Source organism: Haemorhous mexicanus, chromosome 5 (genome assembly GCF_027477595.1).
Source record: "Haemorhous mexicanus isolate bHaeMex1 chromosome 5, bHaeMex1.pri, whole genome shotgun sequence".
Taxonomy (NCBI): domain Eukaryota; kingdom Metazoa; phylum Chordata; class Aves; order Passeriformes; family Fringillidae; genus Haemorhous; species Haemorhous mexicanus.
In genome coordinates this window covers 43,079,327-43,100,936 of record NC_082345.1, presented here as the reverse complement: position 1 = coordinate 43,100,936, position 21,610 = coordinate 43,079,327, and the positions used below count along the sequence as shown (strand labels likewise).

The 21,610-nt window shown below is 42.9% G+C and overlaps 1 protein-coding gene across 2 annotated transcripts in view; it reads left to right on the top strand.

Annotated features, from left to right (window-relative positions):
- The first annotated feature begins 2,716 nt into the window (after positions 1 to 2,716).
- The window catches only part of RASSF3 (Ras association domain family member 3), a 53,254-nt gene continuing 34,360 nt past the window's right edge, over positions 2,717 to 21,610 (top strand). The window contains exon 1 of one of the 2 annotated variants that reach the window (XM_059846995.1): positions 2,717 to 2,958. In XM_059846995.1, coding sequence (XP_059702978.1) covers positions 2,830 to 2,958 — 129 coding nt within the window. In that variant the 5' untranslated portion in view covers positions 2,717 to 2,829. Of the gene's footprint in view, positions 2,959 to 17,921; positions 17,946 to 21,610 lie in introns of those variants that run through there. The other variant, XM_059846996.1, reaches the window with a different exon arrangement.

The window sequence follows — 21,610 nt, the reverse complement described above, 5'->3', positions numbered from 1 at the left end:
ATGGGATGGGATTATTTTCGAGAAGGACTGATTGAGAGCCTCATAATGCTCTGTGTTTCAGATCTCACTCCTGTGCCATAGTCCTTAAGTTCTTTTTTTTTTACCTAATCATTAATCCATAATTCTCCCCAAGAACAAGTATGCTTTCAGAAAGCTTATTACTATCCTGGTACATGGCTATTTTTATTTTTATTGTGAAGTGCTGTTTGTCTTTTCCTTGTTGACTATTCAAGAGACCCGTCAGTGCAGCACCTTACAAAGAGCCTTGAATGAATCTTACCTAGGTAAGATTAAAAAGTCAATTTGAGAATGTGGAAGAGTACTCATCAGGGAATAGGAACCTTAAAAATATGGGCAGAGAGTAGCCAGGGCACAATGAAATCCACAGGGGTACCAATTGATATTTAAGTATCACACTTGAAAAAAATTTGGTTTTGGGTATGTGTCTTTCAAACACCAAACAAATCAACACTGAAAGGCATCACATCTGTTTGTACCTTGATGTGAATTGTTTGGCTCAGTGCCACGTCTGAAAAAAAATTAAAGTGAAAAATCTCTTGTCAAAATTAGTAGGCTTAAAAAGTGAGCTACAGTGGAGGACTGAACTCATACTGGAAGATATATCACAGAAAACTTAGACATGTTTTCTTCATTGTTTTTTGCTGCAGCTAGAGAAAATAACAATGTGAATTTGGTGCTATCAGTATAAATGATATAAATGATGCTTTACAGATGAGGTGAATGCCATGCCTTGATGCTAGGGAATATATAAACTTGAGCCCAGGACTTGCAACTGATCTTGCACAGATGAACTTGAGCTCTGTTGCAGCAGCTTATTGTCTCAATGATCCTCTTTGCCAGCCTCAAGTTCCACCCACTCACTATCAGGTTTGAGACTGCAGCCAAGCAAACAAGCCATACACACAGTGCCTCTTGTTCCTGGGGGGTCCATCAAGTGTGCCAGCACATAATATATAAAAATACCTTTGTAGTTTGAAAACACAAATGCCATTTTTAATCACACCTGAGCCACTTAAAATCCTTCACTTTAACTGTGATCATGGACAGGGGTGTTTTTTTCAAAAGTTTTGTGAACTGGAGCAACTGGGTCTTAGGTTCAGAGGCATGCCCAGCAGATCTCTGGTGTGACTTCCTCTTGGCATGGGTCTGGGCTCAGCGAGCCAGGTAACACAAAGCTTGTTTGTCTAAGCAAGCATTTTAATATGTTTTAGTCGCATTCAAGTAACTTGGCATTCAACTTAAAACTATCTTGCATACCACAGGGCTTTACAGTGCCAACAAGTAGGCTCAAGAGCTGACACATCTGCATCTACGCTGCTAGACTCAATTATTTGTTTTTAAAAGCTATGATACCTTCTAATCTGCCAGATGCCAAACTCCATATGAAAATCTGGAAGAATCAGAGTTGACGGGAAAGTAAGGATTTAACACCTCCCAACTGACTGATCGGTTTTAGTTCTCAGTGTGAGTTGTTTTGCCAGTTTTGAGGTGACTTTATCAATATGTAAGGCATGTCTGGTCCAGGAAGAGCATCTACTGGCAGAACCAGACCCAGTTCCCGCTTGAGACAGGAACAGCGCACAGCAGATGAGGAGTGTGTGCGGGACCAGCGAAATGGGGATCAGGAAGAGGGAAAGAAGACGTAAACTAATGGTGTCCCAAATTACATCTGTATCTGAGTACTGAGACCACGGGAACTGATGTGTAAACGAGCAACTTCAAATATGTTTAATCTGAGGCTGTGCTGTTGCTGAAAGGTATCGCCTTTCTGATCCCCATGTCTCAGGGGTTTGCTCCGGCAGCGAGTGGCTGATGTGACTCACTTCCCCCCGTGGGACCAGCGCTGTGGCACAGGGGACAGCAGGAACACCAGGCTAAGGGCGTGCAGGAAAGGCAAATCTGCTTTTACGAGCAGCTGCACAGCTTTAGGAAGCCGTACCTAAACCCCAGTATCCTGTCGGTGACAGTGACCAGCCCTAGATAAATTAAGGGAAGACGTGAGACTCTGAGGCAGGTAATTACGGAGTGATCTGGCCTTCAGGCATTGTCTGTCATTTCCCCCAGTGATGAGTCTGATGTTTCCCCTGTGTCTTATCAGGACTTTTGTGCTTTAAATATGTTTTCCAGTTGCAGATCTGGATATTCTTGCTATCTGCACACATATCTAATGCCTGGTGAGTCTTCACAAGCCTCCCTCCTCGCTACATCCTGGGGCGATGAATTCCATTGACTTAATAGTCCGTGCGCCGATGATGGTGCGCGGGGCGGCCCCGGCCGGGCACCGCGGCGGCTGGGGAACTGGAGGCTGTGACTGCTCACCCGGAATTCATGGACTGCTGGAAGAACTGTAAGGGAAAAGATCTCCCCAGTACTTTGCCGTCGGTCATTTTTAAAAAATGACTATTCTTACAGTGCACAGAAGAGTGAAATTGAGTAATTATAGGCAAAGGTTTGGAAAGTTCTTACTTCAGCAGGGCCCCCCTCAGCTGCCTCGCTGCTGTAATGAGCATGGAGGTGCGGAGGCGCCGGCACGAGACGGGGAAGGGGTCAGGACGCGGCGGGGCCGGGAAGGAGCCACCCGCGCCCCTCACCTGCTGCCCGGGCGGGCGGGGGCGGCGCTGCCCGGGAACTCGCGCGGCAGGAAGGGAGCGGAGCGAGGGCGGGAGCGGGGCCGCCGGAGCCGCGGCTCCTCCTCCCCGGACCCCGCGGGCTGGGCGAGGAGCGGCAGCGGCGGGGCCCCATGCGGCGGCCGGGACGGCGCTCTCCGCCGCCCGGCCCCAGCACCACCAGCAGCCCCCGCCGCCGCCGATGACCTGGACCAGCAGCATGAGCAGCGGGTACAGCAGCCTGGAGGAGGAAGAGTCCGAGGAGTTCTTCTTCACCGCGCGCACCTCCTTCTTCAGGAGGCCGCCGGGCAAGAGCCGCGCCGCCCCACAAGTGAGTGCCGAGCGCCGGGCAGGAGGGGCGGCTGCGCCGCGCGGGGCAGCTGCTGCCGGGCCGGGCCGGGCCGGGCCGGGCCGGCTCCCTCCGGCTCGGCCTCCACGTGTCTGCCGCCCCCTCCCCCACGGGGAAGGACCCGCGGAGCCGCCCGGGCGGCGAGACGGAGCGGGGAGGAGGCGGCCGGGAAGGGCTTCCCTCGGCAGGCTTCCAGCGGGGCTCCCGTGAGACGGGGGGTCGCTGGAGGGGTCCCCGCCGGCGTGCCCCTCTCGGCAGCCGGGCTGAGGGACCCCCGCTGCCCCAGGCAGGGATGTGACCAGAAATCCCTGTTTGTGCGGTGAGTGACCGCTCTGTCGGCCCCGCTGCCGCCTCTGTCTCCTCGCTCTTTCGGAGCTCATTCCGAGGTGAATGACAGCTTCTTCAGCTGGTTTGTTGGCAGCGAAAGGCCCTCTGAAGTGTTTAAGTGGCTTGGTTTAAGGATTCAGGCTCAGGCAAGTGGGGCTTTGAGGTGAAGAACTAATTAAATACAAAGCAAAAACTCCGAACCAACCCCTTGTGTGGGCAGCGTTGAACTTCAGTGGAGGACCTGTCCGATCCCGAGCAGTCATTAATCCATATAGGGTAAACGTCACACTTTTTTAGCTAAGCAGTCTATCCCCCTTCATTTCTCTTTCCAAAGCACGGGATCTCATTGTAGAGATGGCTGGTGTCTTTGGAAACTATAGGCTAGCGAGCCTGTTTTCTTTATGCTACGTCTTCATCTGCTCCCACCAGCATCAGTGCCTTCTTTCTGTTCAGTGTGTGTTTCTTTCTACAAACTCTTAGTAGTTTTCCCAACTGCATTTCACTGATAGTATTCCTGCTGCTGTGGGGACCTGGATATAAACTTTATAACCAGGTTATAAACATAGGCAGCTTTTGAAAGCCTGGCTATGTCAGCTGCCCTCTGGTCCACCTGTGGCACTTGTCAAAAAACATCATTTGTTGCCCACAGCCATTCCTGTAGGCTGCATTCTGCTGCAGAAAGCCAATCTTGGTTTCTGTTTCTCTGAGGTTATTTGTGATTTGCTTACACTGAAACCCTCTAGCTGCCCCTCAGGAAACTCCTGCTCTTGTTTGAGGAAGTGCAAGAGCTCTCTTGAACTTCAATTTCCTTTCCAAAGTCTGGCAGGGAGCCTGGGCACACCCTCTTCCCACACCTGAGCTTGGGCACTTGGAGCAAATAGGTTGGGACCAGCAATGTATTGGGTCATGGCTGCTTCTTCAGGGTGCTTCTCTTGACACCTCTCCTCAGTGTTTATTTTTGTCCCATCCATTTTGAGTTTCAGCCTCCCACTAACCTCAGGTGCTCTCTGGAAGCTGCCAAGTGCTGTGGAGTGTCCCTGAACTTCATCTGATAACCTATTTGGCCAGCACTGGCTGCCACCTGGCCCTTAGAGAGGAGGATCCTGGTGTAACACTACTGTGGGAATAGATACCTAACTGCTGTCTGCCTCAGTGTAGTTACTGTATCATGACATGTGAGAGGGTCCATGTCTTAATTCAGATCCTAAAAACATACACATCTTTCTAATGCTATTGTATGAGTTGTGTTGCTGAATATTAGCTGTATAAATAGTAAGTTGTGCAAATGTGTAAATTGTGTGGTGTTAACATTTCCAAGCAAGAGGGACTGGAAAAAAAAACAAAAACTGCCCTCCCTCCCATAACTAAAATTTTGTATTCTGCTCTAGTAATGCTTCCCAAGAGAATACTGCAGTGAGGTGTTGCAGGGTACATATTTAAGTATGCATTTACTAGGCTGGAACAAATTTATCTATATTGCTGACTCTGCAGCATCAGAAATACTAGTATTTCTAGTCCTAAAGTTACTACCAGTTGCTCTCTGATGATTTATAGAGACAAGAAAAAAAACCCCTCCAAACAATGCTGAATGCAGATTTCAACAGTCATGTGGCCAGTAAGAGTGAGTTTCCCCTTCCAGCAATAACAGTCATAATAAGCCTCTTTGTAGGGATGAGGATGTTACTTTTGGTTTGTATTTGAGGTTTAGTTAAAAAATGCATACTATGTCCCCTTGAGCGAAAAGAGGAGAGCTGATAGTTATTGTTTCTGCGTCTTTCTCAACTACACAAATATTAAGTTCTCTCCAGTGTGGGTTTCTCTTCTTGCAGAAGACCTTTAAGTGCTGGCAGTTATGTTTATCCTTCTGTCTTAGCTCCCTCTGCCTCCCTTCTTGCAGGGAAGAAATGGTTTAGAGCATTTGGTTTGCAGCTGTGCCTGCAGAAAAACTGAGAAAAACTCAGTACTAGTGTTTAGCTTTGTTATGTATGGAATTCCAAAGAGAAGAAAGAAAAAACAAAATTCACTTAGTTAATTTTTGTCTTCATCCAATTGGGCAAGGATGGGCTTAAATACATCAATTTCTGCAAATTAGACAGGATTAATAAATTGACTGCAGTTCTGGTGTAAAAATTTTGTGATAGTACCTTTGGTCTTTGCTTAGGATCTATAGAGTGATTAAAGATTTAGACAACTCTTCCCATTTCTATACCACTTCTAAAAGAAAATGCAGCATAAAACCATTGCAGTATATAATAGGCAGTATGGTGTTTTAGGGTTCAGCAGTAGTCCCCAAGTTATTTCTTAAGTGAGAAATACTTCAGTCTGAGGGCAGTGGGAATAAAAATGCATGTTGCCTTTTGCTGTCTTATTGCTCCTGAAAGTTTACCTTTATTTAAGGTTTCTTATCAGCCGTGTCTCTTGTAAAATTTGAGTGTCAGAGACTAGATTAAGTTCAGTGTGGCCCTGTTTAATGTTGCAATGAGTCATTTAATAAATGAAAAAGGCAGAACTGTAAATATTTTTGTCCTGCCAGTCTGACTACTCAGGTGAGGTAAAGTTATCCATGTACGTAGGCTTTTGTAAGATCAGACCAGTGCTTCTGTATGATCAAGCCTTTGGAAATTGTCCATTCCCTGTAGAGAAAATACCAAAATAAGATGTTTGGCAAACTTTTGAAAACTGACCCCTTTCTCTCTCTCTGTTTCCTCCCACCCACCCCCATCCTTCAGGAAAATTGAAAACAGTCATGCCTGCTGCTGCAAGCCCCACCATATGCTGGAGGGATGTGCATATTCCTGTGTATGTTTTCTGCACTTTCCTTCCACATGCCAGTTCCCTGAATTATCCCACTTTGAGCAGGGTCGATGTAAATCCTTGCAGTTGTTTCCTTTCTCAGGGGTCTCAATGGACAGTGGCCTTTCAAGCATTGTAGGTGGCTAGTTCCAAGCCATGCTGGGCTCACGTTTTCTGTCTGGATGACTGCAAAAACCTGAGGACATCCCTGTACTTGGTTCTGCCTGCTCTGTGTTTGAGGGCCCCTTCCACTGTAACTATAAGGGTTTGAAACATGAGAAGAGGCTGTAGACAAGCTCTCTCTGTCCTTATGTGTGAGGATTCTGTGAGACAGGACATCATTGTACTTTGGGAAACCTTGCTTTGGAAGCTGGCAGTGCTGTGAGGTCGTGGATCCCAACTAAAAGAGGGCCATTCCTGCAGGCTCTGTTCAGCATCTGAATTGTGAATACTTTGCATACAAAATGTGAGAGACTTCTGGTTGATGTCTCGTGCAGAATGGCTTGGATATAGGAAGTTTGACACTTGGATGCTGCTTTGTTTTTTGGAATAAAAACACAAAATGCTGCTGTGTGCTCTGTTTTTCTATCATTTCATACAGGGCTCTGTAAAAGTTTTTGCAAGAAAAATGCAATCTCTTCTGTTGGCAATTTCCAAAAATGCACGTGTTCCTTTTGCACCCAAGAATGTCCCCATTGCCTCACTGTCAACACTGGTCCTTCCCTGTCTGGGGTCTGATTTCTCCCTCTCTCTTCCCCTTACTGGTCTTGGTCTTTACAGCTTCCAGACCCGCTCAGTTCCTTCCCCTGCACCCTCACCCAGTGCACCCTGCCATGGCATTGGCTTTGTGGCTGTCTTTTCTGCACGTCAGTGGAATTTGCAACTGTGGTAATGGTAGTGGGAAAGGAAATTCATAGAAAAGCTGGAAATGGAAAGCAGACAGGTAAGAGCAGAGGAGGTGTAAAGGGAATGGCAAAAGGCAGAGGGTGACAGTCTCATCCCTATCTAGTCCTGACAAGGTAATTAGCTATCTCTCATTTCACTGTTGGAGAAGGAGGTTTGAAGGGAAAGGTGTAGCAATTTTTTTTTTAATGGGTGAGCTGGTGAAAATGGGAAGAAGTAGGATGAACTTCTGGGCACAGATGCCTTTTTTTAGGTTTCTTCCACATGAATTTGCTCAGTAAGTTGAGGCATGTAATTGAGAGGAAGACAGATAAAAAAAATAAAACCATTTGAATTGGGAAGAAAAGTTTTTAGTAGTAAAATGCAATTTGTAGCTGCTCAAGCCTAGTTAGGATGTCTTTGTGTTACCAGTGTCTGTTATTAATGTTTTACGTTGTTTGGCCATTGCGACTCTTCCTGGGTTTCCTTTTAGTAACATTCCCTAGGGAACACGGCTCTCCTGACTACCAGAAAAAATGAGGTTTCTAATTATAGGCTTGCTTTGGAGCCAAAAAGTTTAGGTTTGTGTTTGACATGTAGTCGTGAAACTTATTTTAAAAAAGGCGACTAAAAATATCCAGTAATATTTTGTTCTTTTTTTTTAAAATCCATTTGGCAGTCAGTGAATATTATGGGATAAACATTGTCGCAACTGAAATACTTGAAAGTTAAGGGCTGAAGGAATGAGGAGGGTAGAGACTGTGTCTATTTTAAGCCCACATCACTGTGATGGTAAACTAGCGGTCCTTATTTTGTGTTTTTGTCCCACTCTTCTCTCAGAGGATTTGATGTGGCATGTGTGCGTCAGTAACTTGGAGGGGCTTGATGGCCATTTTGTGGTGAACTCTGAGTCCCCTGCTGGTGTCTGACAGCCTCTGGAGGTGAGATGAGTTATGCTCTGTGCAGAGGGTGCTGATTGCCATACGCTGGTTTATCATCACAGCTGGTTCTTGGAATCATCGGTTTAAATTTTGAGGACTTAACTATATGAAATAGTAACTACTAACACACACAAAAATTTAAGAAACAGGTTTAGGAGAGATGGATTAACATATTGTCCTAGTCAGAGTTCAAGTCACTAAAACATGTGATGGGTGCTGTTAGATTCAGTAATTTAAGGGTCACAAGTGCAGCACCAGCAGCAGGTAGTATTCAGACTAGATGAGTAACTCTTAATATTTCCACTGTTTTCTTTAGTCTATTGTATTAATACTATATTAAGTGCATCTCAGGCAGTTACTTATCTTTAAACTTTGGGAGTACAAACAATGTATTATTATCTTTTTTATTGACATTTATCTAAATACCACCAGAGAAACACTGATTATTTATTTTTCCTTTTGTTGGAGAAAAAAAATCTTTGATTCACTTACCAGAATCTTGGGGTACAGTAGCTAGACTTCACATTAGTTAGATCAGGAGCACTTAATAAGTGTGGGTATTTTGTGAACTCAGTGATGTAATTGAGTTGGGATAATTGTGAAGGTTTACGTGCAAAGCAGAAGGGCAGAGCTGTGGAGTTTTGCTGAAGTCAGAAAGTATTGGGCACCTATAACTTTATGGTCCAAAATGTTTAGACTTAGGCTTCTTCAGACACATGTCAACAGACATGCAGACACAAGGAGTTTTCTTTTAACTGAAGAGTCTGGTGAATCCAGGAAAGTGCTCTGCAGAGCAACAGAGCTCAAGGTCGTTTGAATACATTGAAGAGATTAAAAAAAAGACAATAAAAAGTTACTTAATGAGAAAATTTGATACCTCCTTTTCACTATCTGTTGTTTCAGCTGTAGATCAGTGTGTAAGAATAATATCAGAATGACCATTTTGGAAGAGGATCCTGCTGATTAACATCTAGCTATGGCAATAGCAAAATTATGAAGAAGAACTGAAGTAGAAACTGGCGATACAGTTTGTCTCTTCTGTAAAAAGTCAGTGGCCCCAGTGCTGAATTAACAGTTGTAAACACTACTGGCTCGTGGGCTGGGCACAAAGGGTCAAAGTGAATCATCACAGGCTGTCAGCTGGCCTCTCATGGAGTACTGCAGGACTCCATCCTCAGCCCAGAGCTTGTCCACATCCTCATTAATGACATGGATGCAGGACTGAAAGGAATACGAATTTGCTGATGACACTAAAGTGAGAGGAGCTATTGAGTCCCTCAAAGGCAGAGAGACATTGATAAATTAGAGAGATGGGCAATCACCAGCTGTATGAAGTTTAACAAGGACAAGTGACATATTCTGCCCCTGGGATGGGGCAACCCTGGGTGTGTGGACAGACTGGGGAAGGAGAGGCTGGAAGGCAGCACTGTGGAAAGGGACCTGGGGGTCCTGGTCAAGGGAAAGTTCAATCTGAGTCAGCAGTGCCCTGGCAGCCAGGAGGGCCAGGAGTGTCCTGGGGGGCATCAGGCACAGCATGGCCACCTGGGCAAGGCAGTGGGGGATTGTCCCACTCTGCTCTGCTCTGGGGCAGCCTCACCTTGAGGGCCGTGTGTGGTCTTGGGCAGTGTAAGGAAGATATTGCCCAAAACTGTGAGGAATGGGCACAGTGTAAAGAAGATATGAAGCTATTGGGAAGTGTCCAAAAGGAGGCAATGAAGGTGTTGAAGGGTCTTGAGGGGAAGCTGTATGAGAAGTGCCTGAGTTCACTTGGTCTGTTCAACCTGGAGAACAGGAGACTGAGGGGAGAGCTCATTGTCATCTGCAACTTCCTCCTGAGGGGAAATGGAGGGGCAGGGACTGATCTCTCCACTCTTGTAACAGTGACAGAACTCAAGGGTATGTGTGGCCTGAAAGTTTGTCAGGGGGAGGCTCAGGCTACCTGTCAGTGAAAGGTTCTTCACCCAGAGGGTGATCAGGCTCCCCAGGGAGGTGGTCACAGCACCAGCCTGACAGAGTTCAAGAAACATTTGGACAAGGCTCTCAGGCACACGGTGTGATTCTTGGGGTGCCCTATGTAGGGTCAAGAGTTGGCCTTTGGTGATCCTTGTGGGTCCCTTTCAACTGAGGATATTCTGTCATTCTAAATAAACTGATTAACAGAGAGTTTTGGATTAAGTGCTCGGTATGTAATGCAGCACTTTGCCTGTTACACTATACTTGTGAGTCAGGACAGGCAATATAAGTTTCATGAAGAGAGACATGGGAGTGACAGGTCTCTTGTTCAGCTCTCCTCATGGATAGGCAGATAAGGCCAATGTGCAGGCAGCACATTGGGCCAGGCTATTCAGTATATCCTGCACTTCATTCTTAGGTAGAAGTAGTAGGGCTCTTAAAAATGCATGCTCACATTAAAAAAAAAAAAATTAGATGTTTTTTATATATATAAATATTGTATATATATATAAAATCTAAATATTTATATATATATATATATATATACACAAAATATTTAGATTTTATATATATACACAAAATATTTAGAATTATTTTTATAAATTTGACACATACACGTATGGATTTGTGCCTTTTGAGACCAACTTTCAGGAAAGGTCTTAAAACCAGCAGTCCCACAGATGGTAGAGGTGTGCCCTGATGGACTGAAGCTAGCCCAGCATGCTGTCATGCCCCTAGTTTCAGTGGAGCATTTACCTGACTACTGCATCATCAGGCTTTTGTATGGGTTCAGGTGCCAGTGCCAAAGCCTGCACGTTTCTGTAGACAGGTATGAATTGACTTGGGGTGAGTAATTGCCGCTTTCCTTTTGGTGTGCTTGCTGTTCTCTGAGGTTGATGAAGTACTGCAGACAGTTTTGAGGAGAGTGCTTCCTATGCAGACGTGTATTTGGCTATGCTAAGTAGCCACATGTGATTTATGTAGCAATTAAGAATGCTTTCTAGTTACTCATCTGTGTGTGTGCTGGAGAGGAATTTGTGTTCCTGTATGCAGAGGAATCTGTGCTGTGCTGAAAATAATAGTAAAAGCAGCAGTGGTTCGTCTGCCTCTGAGGATGCATCAAACGTTGATGTTGGGTATGTATGAGTACTTGGTGTGCTGGTTGCCAGCTTCTCTGTCTCACTCTTTACCCACTCAGTAATTGTGGAAAATGCTGTTTGCAAGTGTGTTTCTTTTACAAATTACATAAAATAATATACTAGGGGCAAATTACAAAGGCAGTTTTCTCTAATCTTTTATAGATATCCCTGTTGTCCATAATTAGGACTGCTTGTATTGTGATGTGTCTCCTCACTGATCCAAGGCGTGGTCAGGTGCATGGATGCACAGTTTAACCATGCTATAGTTTTCCTCATAGTTCACAGTCCTTGTGTCTTGTGTTTGCAATACACAATCAATACAGTCTCTCTAAAGCCTGATTGGTAATAATAAAAACTGAATATCAAGTTCTCCTCTGACTGAACATGATAGTTTGCCAAATATTTAAGTGCTTTATTTCATTTCTGCTGAAGCAGGAATCCCACGTTTTGACTTGTCCCCCTTGAAGTAAATTTTGTAATAGATCAAATTTGTTAATAATTCACAAGTAGTTTAACACCTTTATTGACGGCTAATAACCTCTGTTGTAGAGGATTTTTTCTCAGTGACTTTTTATGTACAGTTGTGCCTAGGTCACACTGGCCTGTAAACTGGAAAGAGTTTAGTTCAGATGTTTCATTTAGGGCATTATTTTTCTCTTCGAGGGTTCCTCTCTTCTGAAGAATTTGATGCCTCAAGATCAAATGAACAGCTCGTATTGCTGTTCAGTCCTCTAGGAACTTGATTTGGTGTGTTCACTTAGATACATAAGCTGAGACTGTGGAAGTCTTTTTGTTCACAGTTGCTCATCTAATTGTAAAATATTCCTATAGTTCATATGAGAAGCACCTGAAAGCCATGTAAACTCCAGCTACTGCACTAGGGATTTCACCATGACCCATTGTGATTGTGTTTACAGAAATTGGCATATTCTTTGGCACTGCCTGAAAGATTAGGAATTTGGTGGTTGTGTATTGCATAATGGGAGAATTGGTCTGCATTGTTTCTCCTCATGTTTTAAATTAGTAAGTTCAAGAATCAGTATTATTGAGATTAGCATAAGAGTCAGTGCAAATTTTCAAAACAGATGCAGTCTGAACTACTGTATTCCAATTTTTTATTATATTATTGATGTGTGGAAAGGTTATGTAATATAGGCATAGACAGGTATCTTATGTTACCATTTATGATAAAACATGTCAAAAACCCCCAACCCTGTTTTTTTGCATCTTTGATTGGCTTGCAAGTAGCAGAAAAGCTGACAAGTGACCTAGGCTGTGCCTAAAATGCACAGCAGGTACATGCTGTAGCCAGCTGCAGGAACTGATCCCCCAGCTTTCCAGACTGGTGACTTAAAGAATAGTCAGCCCCTTTTTTGTTACCATGCATGTGTGTTTAACTTTGAAAAGCAGTGGAGAGCGAGGGTTTCTGCAGAAGGGTTTCTGGTTTTGTCAGGCTAGACTGTTGAACCTAAGTGTTGAAGACCAAGGAACAGAAATATGAACAGGAGGAAAGTTGGTTTTAATCCTGTCTTACATACAGGCTCCCATTTCCATCACCAGGAGTACTTTGATACAGAAATTAGACCCATGTGAAGGCTGTGATATAGCCAGGGGTAAATGCTGCTAAAAGGGGATGCTCTTGAAAACTGCTAAAATAAATCCCTAACTCTCCATGTGGCATGGACTTGGCAGCTGAAAGCTAGAAATAGGTATAACTTTTATATCTGATAGTGAAGGACAAGGAGAAGGAGGGAATCTTTGTGTACAAGACTTGCTTCATCTCTTGAAGGATAATATGAGCACTTATCAACTGCTGAGAGCAAACTGGAGAAAATTATCCTGCATACATGGGAGGCATGGTAAAAGTCATTTGAGATGGGGAGTTGATTTGTAACTCTGTTGTCTTTTTTGAGCTCTATTGGAAAGAAGGAAGAGAAAGTATTCTATCTGTCCTGCTGTAAGTGCAGTCTGAAAAATTGCCTGTTCATATTTCTGCATGTAGGATCGATGTCTTATGTCCTGTGGAAAAATACACAGCTTAAGCAAAAATTCATGCTCGAGGCAGTTGCTCCATTAGGTACCCACATACAAGTGCTGGCAGTGTAAGAACAGCAGAGTCAGGGGAACATCAGTTGTGCAGGCAACCTGATGCAAGCAGTAACCAGACTCCATGTAATCTGTGCAAGAGAAATCTGCTTTATTAAGGGGAACTTGATCTTTCATTAAAGAAATCTTCTGGTCATGATTGTCACAGCTTTCACAGAGCCTAACTTAGCACAGTGTTACTTTTCTACTGCACTGTCTACATACATTTGTAACTCTGAAGTCTGATTTTCTGTATTTAGAAGTTTATCCAGCTCTTTGGGTTAATTTTGATGCAAAATCTAGTATTAGGGAAAGTTTGCAGTTTTTGCATGAGTTAGCAGGTCAGCTTAAGATGAACTGGGAATATTTAACTTGACATTCAGGGGTGCTTTATTTGTTGAATTAATTGAATGCCTTCTTCCCCTTCCAAAAATATGAGATAAGGGGTGATAACTAATGTCAGGAGCCTTAATTGATTATTTCTGTAATGAAAATAATTTAGCTGCTTTTAGAGAGCCTGATAAGGAGATCTCAGGATCTAAGTAAATGGTTTCACAGTAGCTAGTTAAGATAGTCTTATGGAGTGGGGCTGTTGTAGAGTTCAAAGACTGAAATGTCTTTTGCTGTATTTGGTAATATAATTTAGTTATTTAGGTAGGTAATATATTTTAGTAATTTTAGAAGTGACTTTTAAAATATTGAATTACTTTTAGTTACCTTTTAGTCACTGTAGTGGTAAGAGACTACTGCATATGCATATGAATGTCAGAGGAGACGGCAAAGCTTCTGGACATCAGTCAGATAAACCTCTGAATCAGATAATCACATTATTCTAAATTTCATTTTTCTATTCTCATTGAATATAAAGTTGAATTAATTTATGTGATTGGTTGCCTTTCTTAAGTTTTTTCTTTGAGCTCTATGACTACATTAAAAATTGTTCCTGATCAATTTCCCACACTTCCCCCTGCTCCCCCTTATTTCTTCTTCAAGGTCCTAGCCAAGCAAGAGCTTGTTTTGTTCTTTGGGTGCTAATTACTTTCCCTTCTTCTTTAAGTCTGATACTGACTCACACTGCTGTTGCTTATAACAATTGTAGCAAGAATTGCTGATAAATCTAAATACTTTCTCTAAACAGTCTCCATATCAACTGCATAGTATTGCTTTGGGGTCTGATTCGGGCTTCATGGGAACAAGTTTGTTTTCACAGAAATTGAAAAATGGTATTAGTGTTCAGCTGACCATGTGATCCATTACTCTGAACTTTTGTTGGTCCCTTGCTTGCTTAGGAGGTATTTTTACTGCTTTAAAAATGTTAACAAAATAAAATTCAGCTTAACTAAAACTACCATGTTTTAATTAAAGTATGTTAAAGAAAATATCTTCTGTAAAACTTTTAATTCTGAGCTGTAAGTAAATGTTCAGTAGACTGTGTTGTCAAAGAGTGTAATAATTGGGAGAAATATTCTTATTGCTAACTCAAACCTGTGAGCAACAGGACTTCATTAAGCAGATTTAACTGTGGGTTTCTGGCTTTTTGTTGCTCTGGTCAGAATTCTTGTTCTGTAAAATGAAGCAGACAGTTCCTGTGCTTAGTATGGTGAGGTTTTTATATTCTGGATGAGGCTGGGTGCCAATTAGCCAGCCACTGTCTGCCCTTCACAATGTAAACAGTTCTTATATCTTAGACCTGATCACAGCCTGTGTAACATTATCCCAAATAAATGCCAAGTATTTAGGCAAGGTGGAGAACCAGTGATGCTTTGTAAATCAGAGTGGCTCTGTTGCTAGCAGGGCATGTTCTACCAGGGTTTCTCTTTTGGTTTGCTAAACCATAGGGCACTTGTGATTGTCCTGATACTGTGATAGGAGGTTTGTTATAAAATGCAGAGGTAATTCCTGATATATACCTTTCTTAAGTTCTGAATAAGAATAGAACTGTCTCTAAAACCCTAAAAAAGTGTTCAGCTATGAGAAGATCAAGTAAGTTGGTTTGAAATATGGCAGGCTGTGTAAAGCAAATTTGTTTGACTTCTTTATGATCACCAAGTCACAGTGAGGTTCCTGGGAGTTTAATTCTGTGTTTTGTCATCAGAAAGCTGCTTTGTGCTCACCTTTGCCTGAGATGATCTTGTGAAGGGTGTTTTCAGGCAGTAAAGTTATTGGCAGCACCCCCTTGGTTTGGCTCACTCCTGTCGGGTGTCCTTGGTTTTCCAGTTGCTGTTATGCTGTCCCCCACTGGCAGCAGTGGGCATGGGGCTTTGGGGGGGAGTTTTATACCTGCTGAGCTGAATCCTGTGGAAGAATGTATTTTTTTCTCTTACTATGCTCCCCTGGAAGGAGTCATCCCACTTGCAAGGAGAGCTTTAGGCACTCTTACAGTGGAAATCTCTGCTTTGATGGTCATAGCAGGTGGGGATTAGAATATCCAAACTGTTCCGTTGTTCCACATGTTCCTGTGACTGAGGGATGATAAGATGTGTCTTAATACAAATCTTGGAGGATTTAAATAACTTATAGGTTATTCCAGTAGAACAGAAGTTACATATTTAGAAATATCTTTCTAAAGATATTCTGTGTTTGTCCAGTCATGGGCAAGAGTGATTAATAGAATTATATTGCAGGCTTTGTTTTATGGCAAGAGTTTGTGGGTTTGTCTACGCTGACAGCTGCTTTTGAATTCATGTGAATGTGTTCACATGGTGGGAAGCTTATCTCAGGATGGGGGAACATGACTGTTTATATTGTGCTAAAAGGTTGATATGGGAAGTGAAACATCAAAGCAGTTTGTAATGCTCTGAAGTTTAAAACTCACAGTTAATTTAATTAAAAAATAATTAAAGGCATGTCTTTCCCCACCCTGAATGCAGACCCCAAATATTCTTCAAAGCATATTGATTTTAATGATTTGGTGATTTCCTCCCTGAGGCTTTTTTTAACTTGCCACTGGCATATAAAGATGGAGCTTTGAGTTGTAATGATAATAGATTATTAGTGCAGTAGGTGTTTGCCTCCTAAGACAGTAAAATGACATGTTCTGTGGAAATAGCCTTGTATTAAAAAAAAAAAATCCTGAACAGAGTGATTTTTCCTCTAGCAGTCTAGGTTCATTATACACTTCTTTTTTAGTGATTTATAGCTTAAACTAGCTCCTGAAGCAGCTTGGTTAAATGCATGGTTTGGAACACTAGCATGCCACCCTTGTTTCTTTACTTTTTTCTTCTTTTGTCTCCTCCCCCTTGAATTCTAATGAAGGGTCCTGTTTTAAAATGAGTTTGATTTAAAATCAGCCTTTATGGCCAATGCTGGAAAAAAACATGTATTATGTAAAACAGATATACTGCAGTAAATAGTTGTGAAGTAGTTGTTTTGTGGAGGATATAGGATTGGAGCTCCATGCTAACTGTCTGGATTTAATAAGTAGTAACCTGTATGTTTTCGTCTTCAGAGATCTATCTAGAAGATAGAGTGGAAAACAACACCTTTCAGAAGGCATTTAACATTTGGTAGTAATCGTGTCAGAAACAAAAGGCAGCAGAGAGGAGTATTTTTTACTATAAGAGTAGTAAAACTAGCATTGGTATTTCTTTCTGTTGTTGATATGGGCATTACAGTGCACTAAGGGCACTGTCTCAGTCTTGTCATCCCAAGACAGGCAGTCATTAGAAATGTGGTGCCATTCCCTGGATATGGGAAGGAGCCGTGTTTTTTAGGTACTTGCAGAGATCCTTTCTCATTCTGCACACACTCCTGAGTAACGTGCTCTGGGAGACCCTGCTTGAATGGGGAGGCTGTGCTGGTTAATCTCCAGTGGTCCCTTCCAGTGTTACCCATTCTGTGATTCTTCCTTGTCTCCTCTCCTTGCTCTGTGTTTCCAAAGGAACCTCAATACTGCCCTTCCAGGGAAATCCAAACTTTATTCTGACTATTCTCAACAGACAAGTGAAAAAGTCTTAAATATGGTGGGGATGCCATGCTGAAACTGAGCTGGAATTGGATCCCATTCTCTTTCAGATGTGTAACACCAGAACACAACTTTCCTGGTCAGTGCTTGCTCTGTTCCCTCTTTGTTGTTCCTGTGCTTCCTGTGCACTTCCATGGCTGCATGCTCACAAAGATCTTCTAACCTGCAGTAGTAATTTGATTGCTAATCTGCACAGGTTGTTGTTGAATAGATTGGTGGGGTTTTCTTGGGTTCATAACTTCATCATACTTCACTTTTGGTGAAGCAAAACATCTTGGTGAAAACACCATAAACTAAATGTTAAGGGTAAATTGTTTTAAGATGTAAAAGGTCAAAACACAGGCCTGGTGGAACTCACAGTGCTTGGTTTTTTTAAGTGTTTTGTAGAAGGGGGGTGCCAAGTACTGCCAGGTTTCCAGTCTCCTAGATTTATCCTATGAACCACAGGGAACAAGTGATATCTCACAAGACAGAACACAAATGGATCATCTCAGAGCAGTTAGTCCTACCTCTGTTGTTCATGCCCTGTCGTATCTCAGCCACATGCCTGCAAGGTGGATGCTGCAGGCTGAAGGCTGTTTCAGCGTGGCTGCCATTGCTTGAGCAGAGGGTGTGGTTCCACTGAAGCTTCAGTTTAATTAGGTAGGTTTTTGTTCAGATGTCTTCTTTCATTCAGATCTCTCTGTGGTTGCAAGAGGAACAACTCTGTTGCTGGAGCAGACGGAGGAATGTACAGATGAGGAAACTGAGAGGGTGGGACCACAAGAGGCTGGGCTTAGCTGGTGGAGCTGCGCTTTGGGAGGGAAAGCCTCCCAGCTGATGGTGCAGTGAAGATGTGCCTTAGAGTGTTTGGACAGATTTCTTAACTGGATAGACATGATACAGGTAGGCAGAAGGTGGAGAGTCTGGACATTTGGTTTTGTGTGGTTTTGGTTTGGCTTTTTTTTGGTGTTTGTTTTTATTCTTTTAATGAATAATGGTTCTGAAAGGAAGAAAGCAGTAGAACTTCTTGAATGGGAAATATGGTTTATGCTTTGGTATCTGACAGAAAGTAGCACAGCAAATAGGATTGCATTGTAAACCTTAGATTTACTTGTAGGTTCTTGATTTTCAAAATTCATGCATTTGTGTATTTCTATCTCTTTGTATTTTCTGTGGCTTTAGATTCCTCCCTTAATTGTTCCCTGTAACAGGTTTAACAGGCTGGCTCATCCATTTAGAGAATAAAGTTAAGGGCACTATTTTAAACATACTGAAATGGTTTTCAAATGTTATGCCATACCAAAAGGTAGTTGCACTCTTTCCTTGACCATCTTCAGTCTCCAACTGTTATAACATCTTTCCACTGCAAGCGTGTTGATGGAAATTGGATGTTAGTCTTTTGCTTGTTGCCTTGCTTGCCAGTTTTGAGGGAAGGTTGGAAGGGATTTATTAATGTTTGACAAATGTATCATCAGTATCTATTATCATGCCACTTCATAAAAAGTTACACTGCTGAAACTGTCTGCCTGTGGTAATGATTGTTGTAATCAACCTTATGCCATGATTTTGTTTTGTTGGTCTGGGCTTTACCAGTTATGGTGTGAACTGCACTTACTGCTGTTTTCACAAGTGTAAATATGGGCTGCTTTTTGGATGTAACTGCTTGAGAGGAAGAAAGTTCCTTTTGCTGAATGGAAGACAGAAGAATATAGGTGAAGAAGCTGCAGCAAGGGAGGAGGCAGCTGCTCTTGGCAGGAGATCTTGATCTGCCAGGGTGGATCACTGGAAGAGAAGGCAGGCCTGAGCCTTCCTTCTGCCTTTCTTTAATCACAGAATGGGAACATTTGAGCATCTCGACTTCTGACTGTTCAATAATTTTATTTGCTAGTTTTAAAGAGGGAGAACATTACCTGATTAGCACCTGGACAAACTGGAAGGCCACATCACGATTCTTTTTTTCTCTTTTTTTTTCCTTCTTTTTTCCTTCTGCCCTACAAAACTGAAAATAACAAATTGGACAGAGCTCAGATGAGTAAGGCGCTAGTGTTGTCAGGAATGTGGTAGATAGCAGAGCTGTGTATGCTATTAATGTAAGGAAAGTATGAAGTTTAAAAAGTACATAAAAACATACCTCATTACTTGGCAGATTAGATCTATTTTTTTGCCTTGGTTGTTTTCATTGTATGAGACACAAGATGTTCCCTCCCTTCCTTGTTCTCTTAGATCTTTCTCTTACGGATGTGTGAATCTGCTTCAGGTATTTTGTTAAAACAAGGAACAAGTATGGACAGCTGCCAGGAGACTGGAGGGCACCAGCAGGAGCAGAAGGACCAAAACCTGACTGATGTTGTCAAGACCAGAAAGCATTTGATGGTTTTTTGATGGCAGTCTCATTTTGTAGTAGTCTCTGAATTCAGCACTTAGATGAATACAGTGCACTGGAGCACTCAGAAATCTGTCTAAATACTTAGATTTGAGCATAATCAGTTTTGGTTCTGACAGTTAATAACATTTCTTTGGAAGTAATAGCAAAGTCTGTTTTATTTTATTGAGAGCTGGAAAAGGGAGCCATTGGACTCAAAGAGTGTGTGTGTGTTTAGCCTTCAGGAGAAATGGAGTGTACTAGTCAGGGTGAGGAGACCAGGTGACAGTGCATGGCCTCTCTCTGTTCCTTCTGCCCTGGCTCAAAGGTTCCCTGTGTGTAGCATCTGTGTGAAGAATTTGATCTCCCCTGGTCAAAGGGCTGATGTGAGCAGGTGTAAGAACCCCTATGAGTGCTCCAGCTCACCAGTGTGGCTGTGGCTGAGTCTCCACTCCCAGCAGGCATTTCATTCATGTCAGCTCAGTGTGCTGGCTCTGATAAGGGGCTCCTGCCATGGCCTTGGAGAATAGGCCCTTCTCTCCAGAGAGCTCTGCCATGATCTGGGTACAGGATAGGGCATCTGGGTGACCAAGCTGCCTGGAAGGAAAGGGAGAGCTCTGGGTCAGCTTCTGTGCAGGTGAGGGATACTGGAGTTGGGAGGAGGCTGTGAGTGCTGTAGTTTGAGTGTTCAGTTCATTCCAGTTAGCACCACAAGAAGCTGGAGAGCCAGCATGCTGGGCCCCTTATCCCAAGAGAGAGGAGTCCAGAGAGCTGAACAGCAAGGAGAATGTCTGCAGAGAGCACCTGCTGGCAGCTGGAGCGGAGGTTTGCACACTTGCTGGGTGCTGTGGGTGACCTCAGCAGGGCTGGTGGCCAGGTAGAGGTGGTGGTCTGTGTCATAGCAGTGCAGCTGCGCTGGTTGGTGGAAGCTCTGAAGATGGTGACGTGATCTGAAAGGAATGATGAGTCTGGTCTGTGCTGTACAAACAGTGATGTTTATGAGAGCAGCTTATGTATGAGGAAAGGTGTGCAGGGTGTTTTTGTCATCTTTTCTTCCAGTGACTGTTTTGTTGTGTGTCAGAACTGGCTGGACTAGCTTTATGCTGATACCATCAACTTTACTTTTGTATGTTCTTTTAGACCTCTTCCTTGGTGGCTGTGATGCCTGGAGAGGTCATAAAACAATACCTGGCTGGATGCAAATGCTTTTCAGATGATTTTTATCACTCCCACTTACCAGACATCTCTTAAGGAAGCCTATTTATAAGCATTGGTGTGTTGGGTAATTATTAACTGTAAATCCCTCCTGTTTGCTGCTTGGAGACTTGAGGATAGTTGCTGATGGTAGACAGGTCGTTAAATGTCCATGCAGAAGTCCAGAAACCACAGCCTAATACTAGTCCATTGACTTCTCTTGCAGTATTAGGTTGATATCCTTAAGAGTTTAGATGTTGTTTAGAAGTGAAAGTCTTTTTTGTCAGAGTATGACTGTGCTAAAATTGAATGGACTTTCTCCAACAGCCTTCAGGATGCTTTGGCTGTTCTTCAGAGAACTTGTTTGGAAGTAAATGTAGAAAGTACAATTTTTTTCTCCTGAGTTAACACAACCAATAAATGAAATATGTAGTAAATATATGAGTATTTAAAATTTGGGTGTTGACAGACAATGAAAGTGGGTGAAAGACAGGAATTTGTAAAGCTGCTGTCCACTAATTGCACTTTTGTATTGCGTATTTGCTAGTAAAAAGAAAAACTGTATCATTTAATTTTGGGCTAGACAGGCAAATGCCGACCAGTTGTGTGGAAGTGTTTGCTCTGGCAGCCTTCATTGCTTATGAGAGTCTTTGCTTATGACCTGAATTCTGGGAAGGTATCCAAGGCCTATGCAGGCTGAAGTGCTTATCTCTTGAGTGTTTTCTTTTCCTTTGCACAACAGAATACTCAGACCTGCTTAGCAAATGCAGACCTACTTAGCAAATGCCCATGCAATTATAGCTCTGTGTCCTATTTTAAATTCTCCTCCCACCCCGCCAAGGCTATGGATTTGAAGATCTTGTTCTTCAGTTGCACTTTGTTCTTTTCCCTTAAACCTTGATGGTGTCTCTTTTATTCTTCTAGTTTGAAAATATTCTTAGTTAATCTTATGGCTTATTTTCAAGGTGCACTGTCATCTTGCATTCATCTCAGGAGGAAAAATTAATTTTCT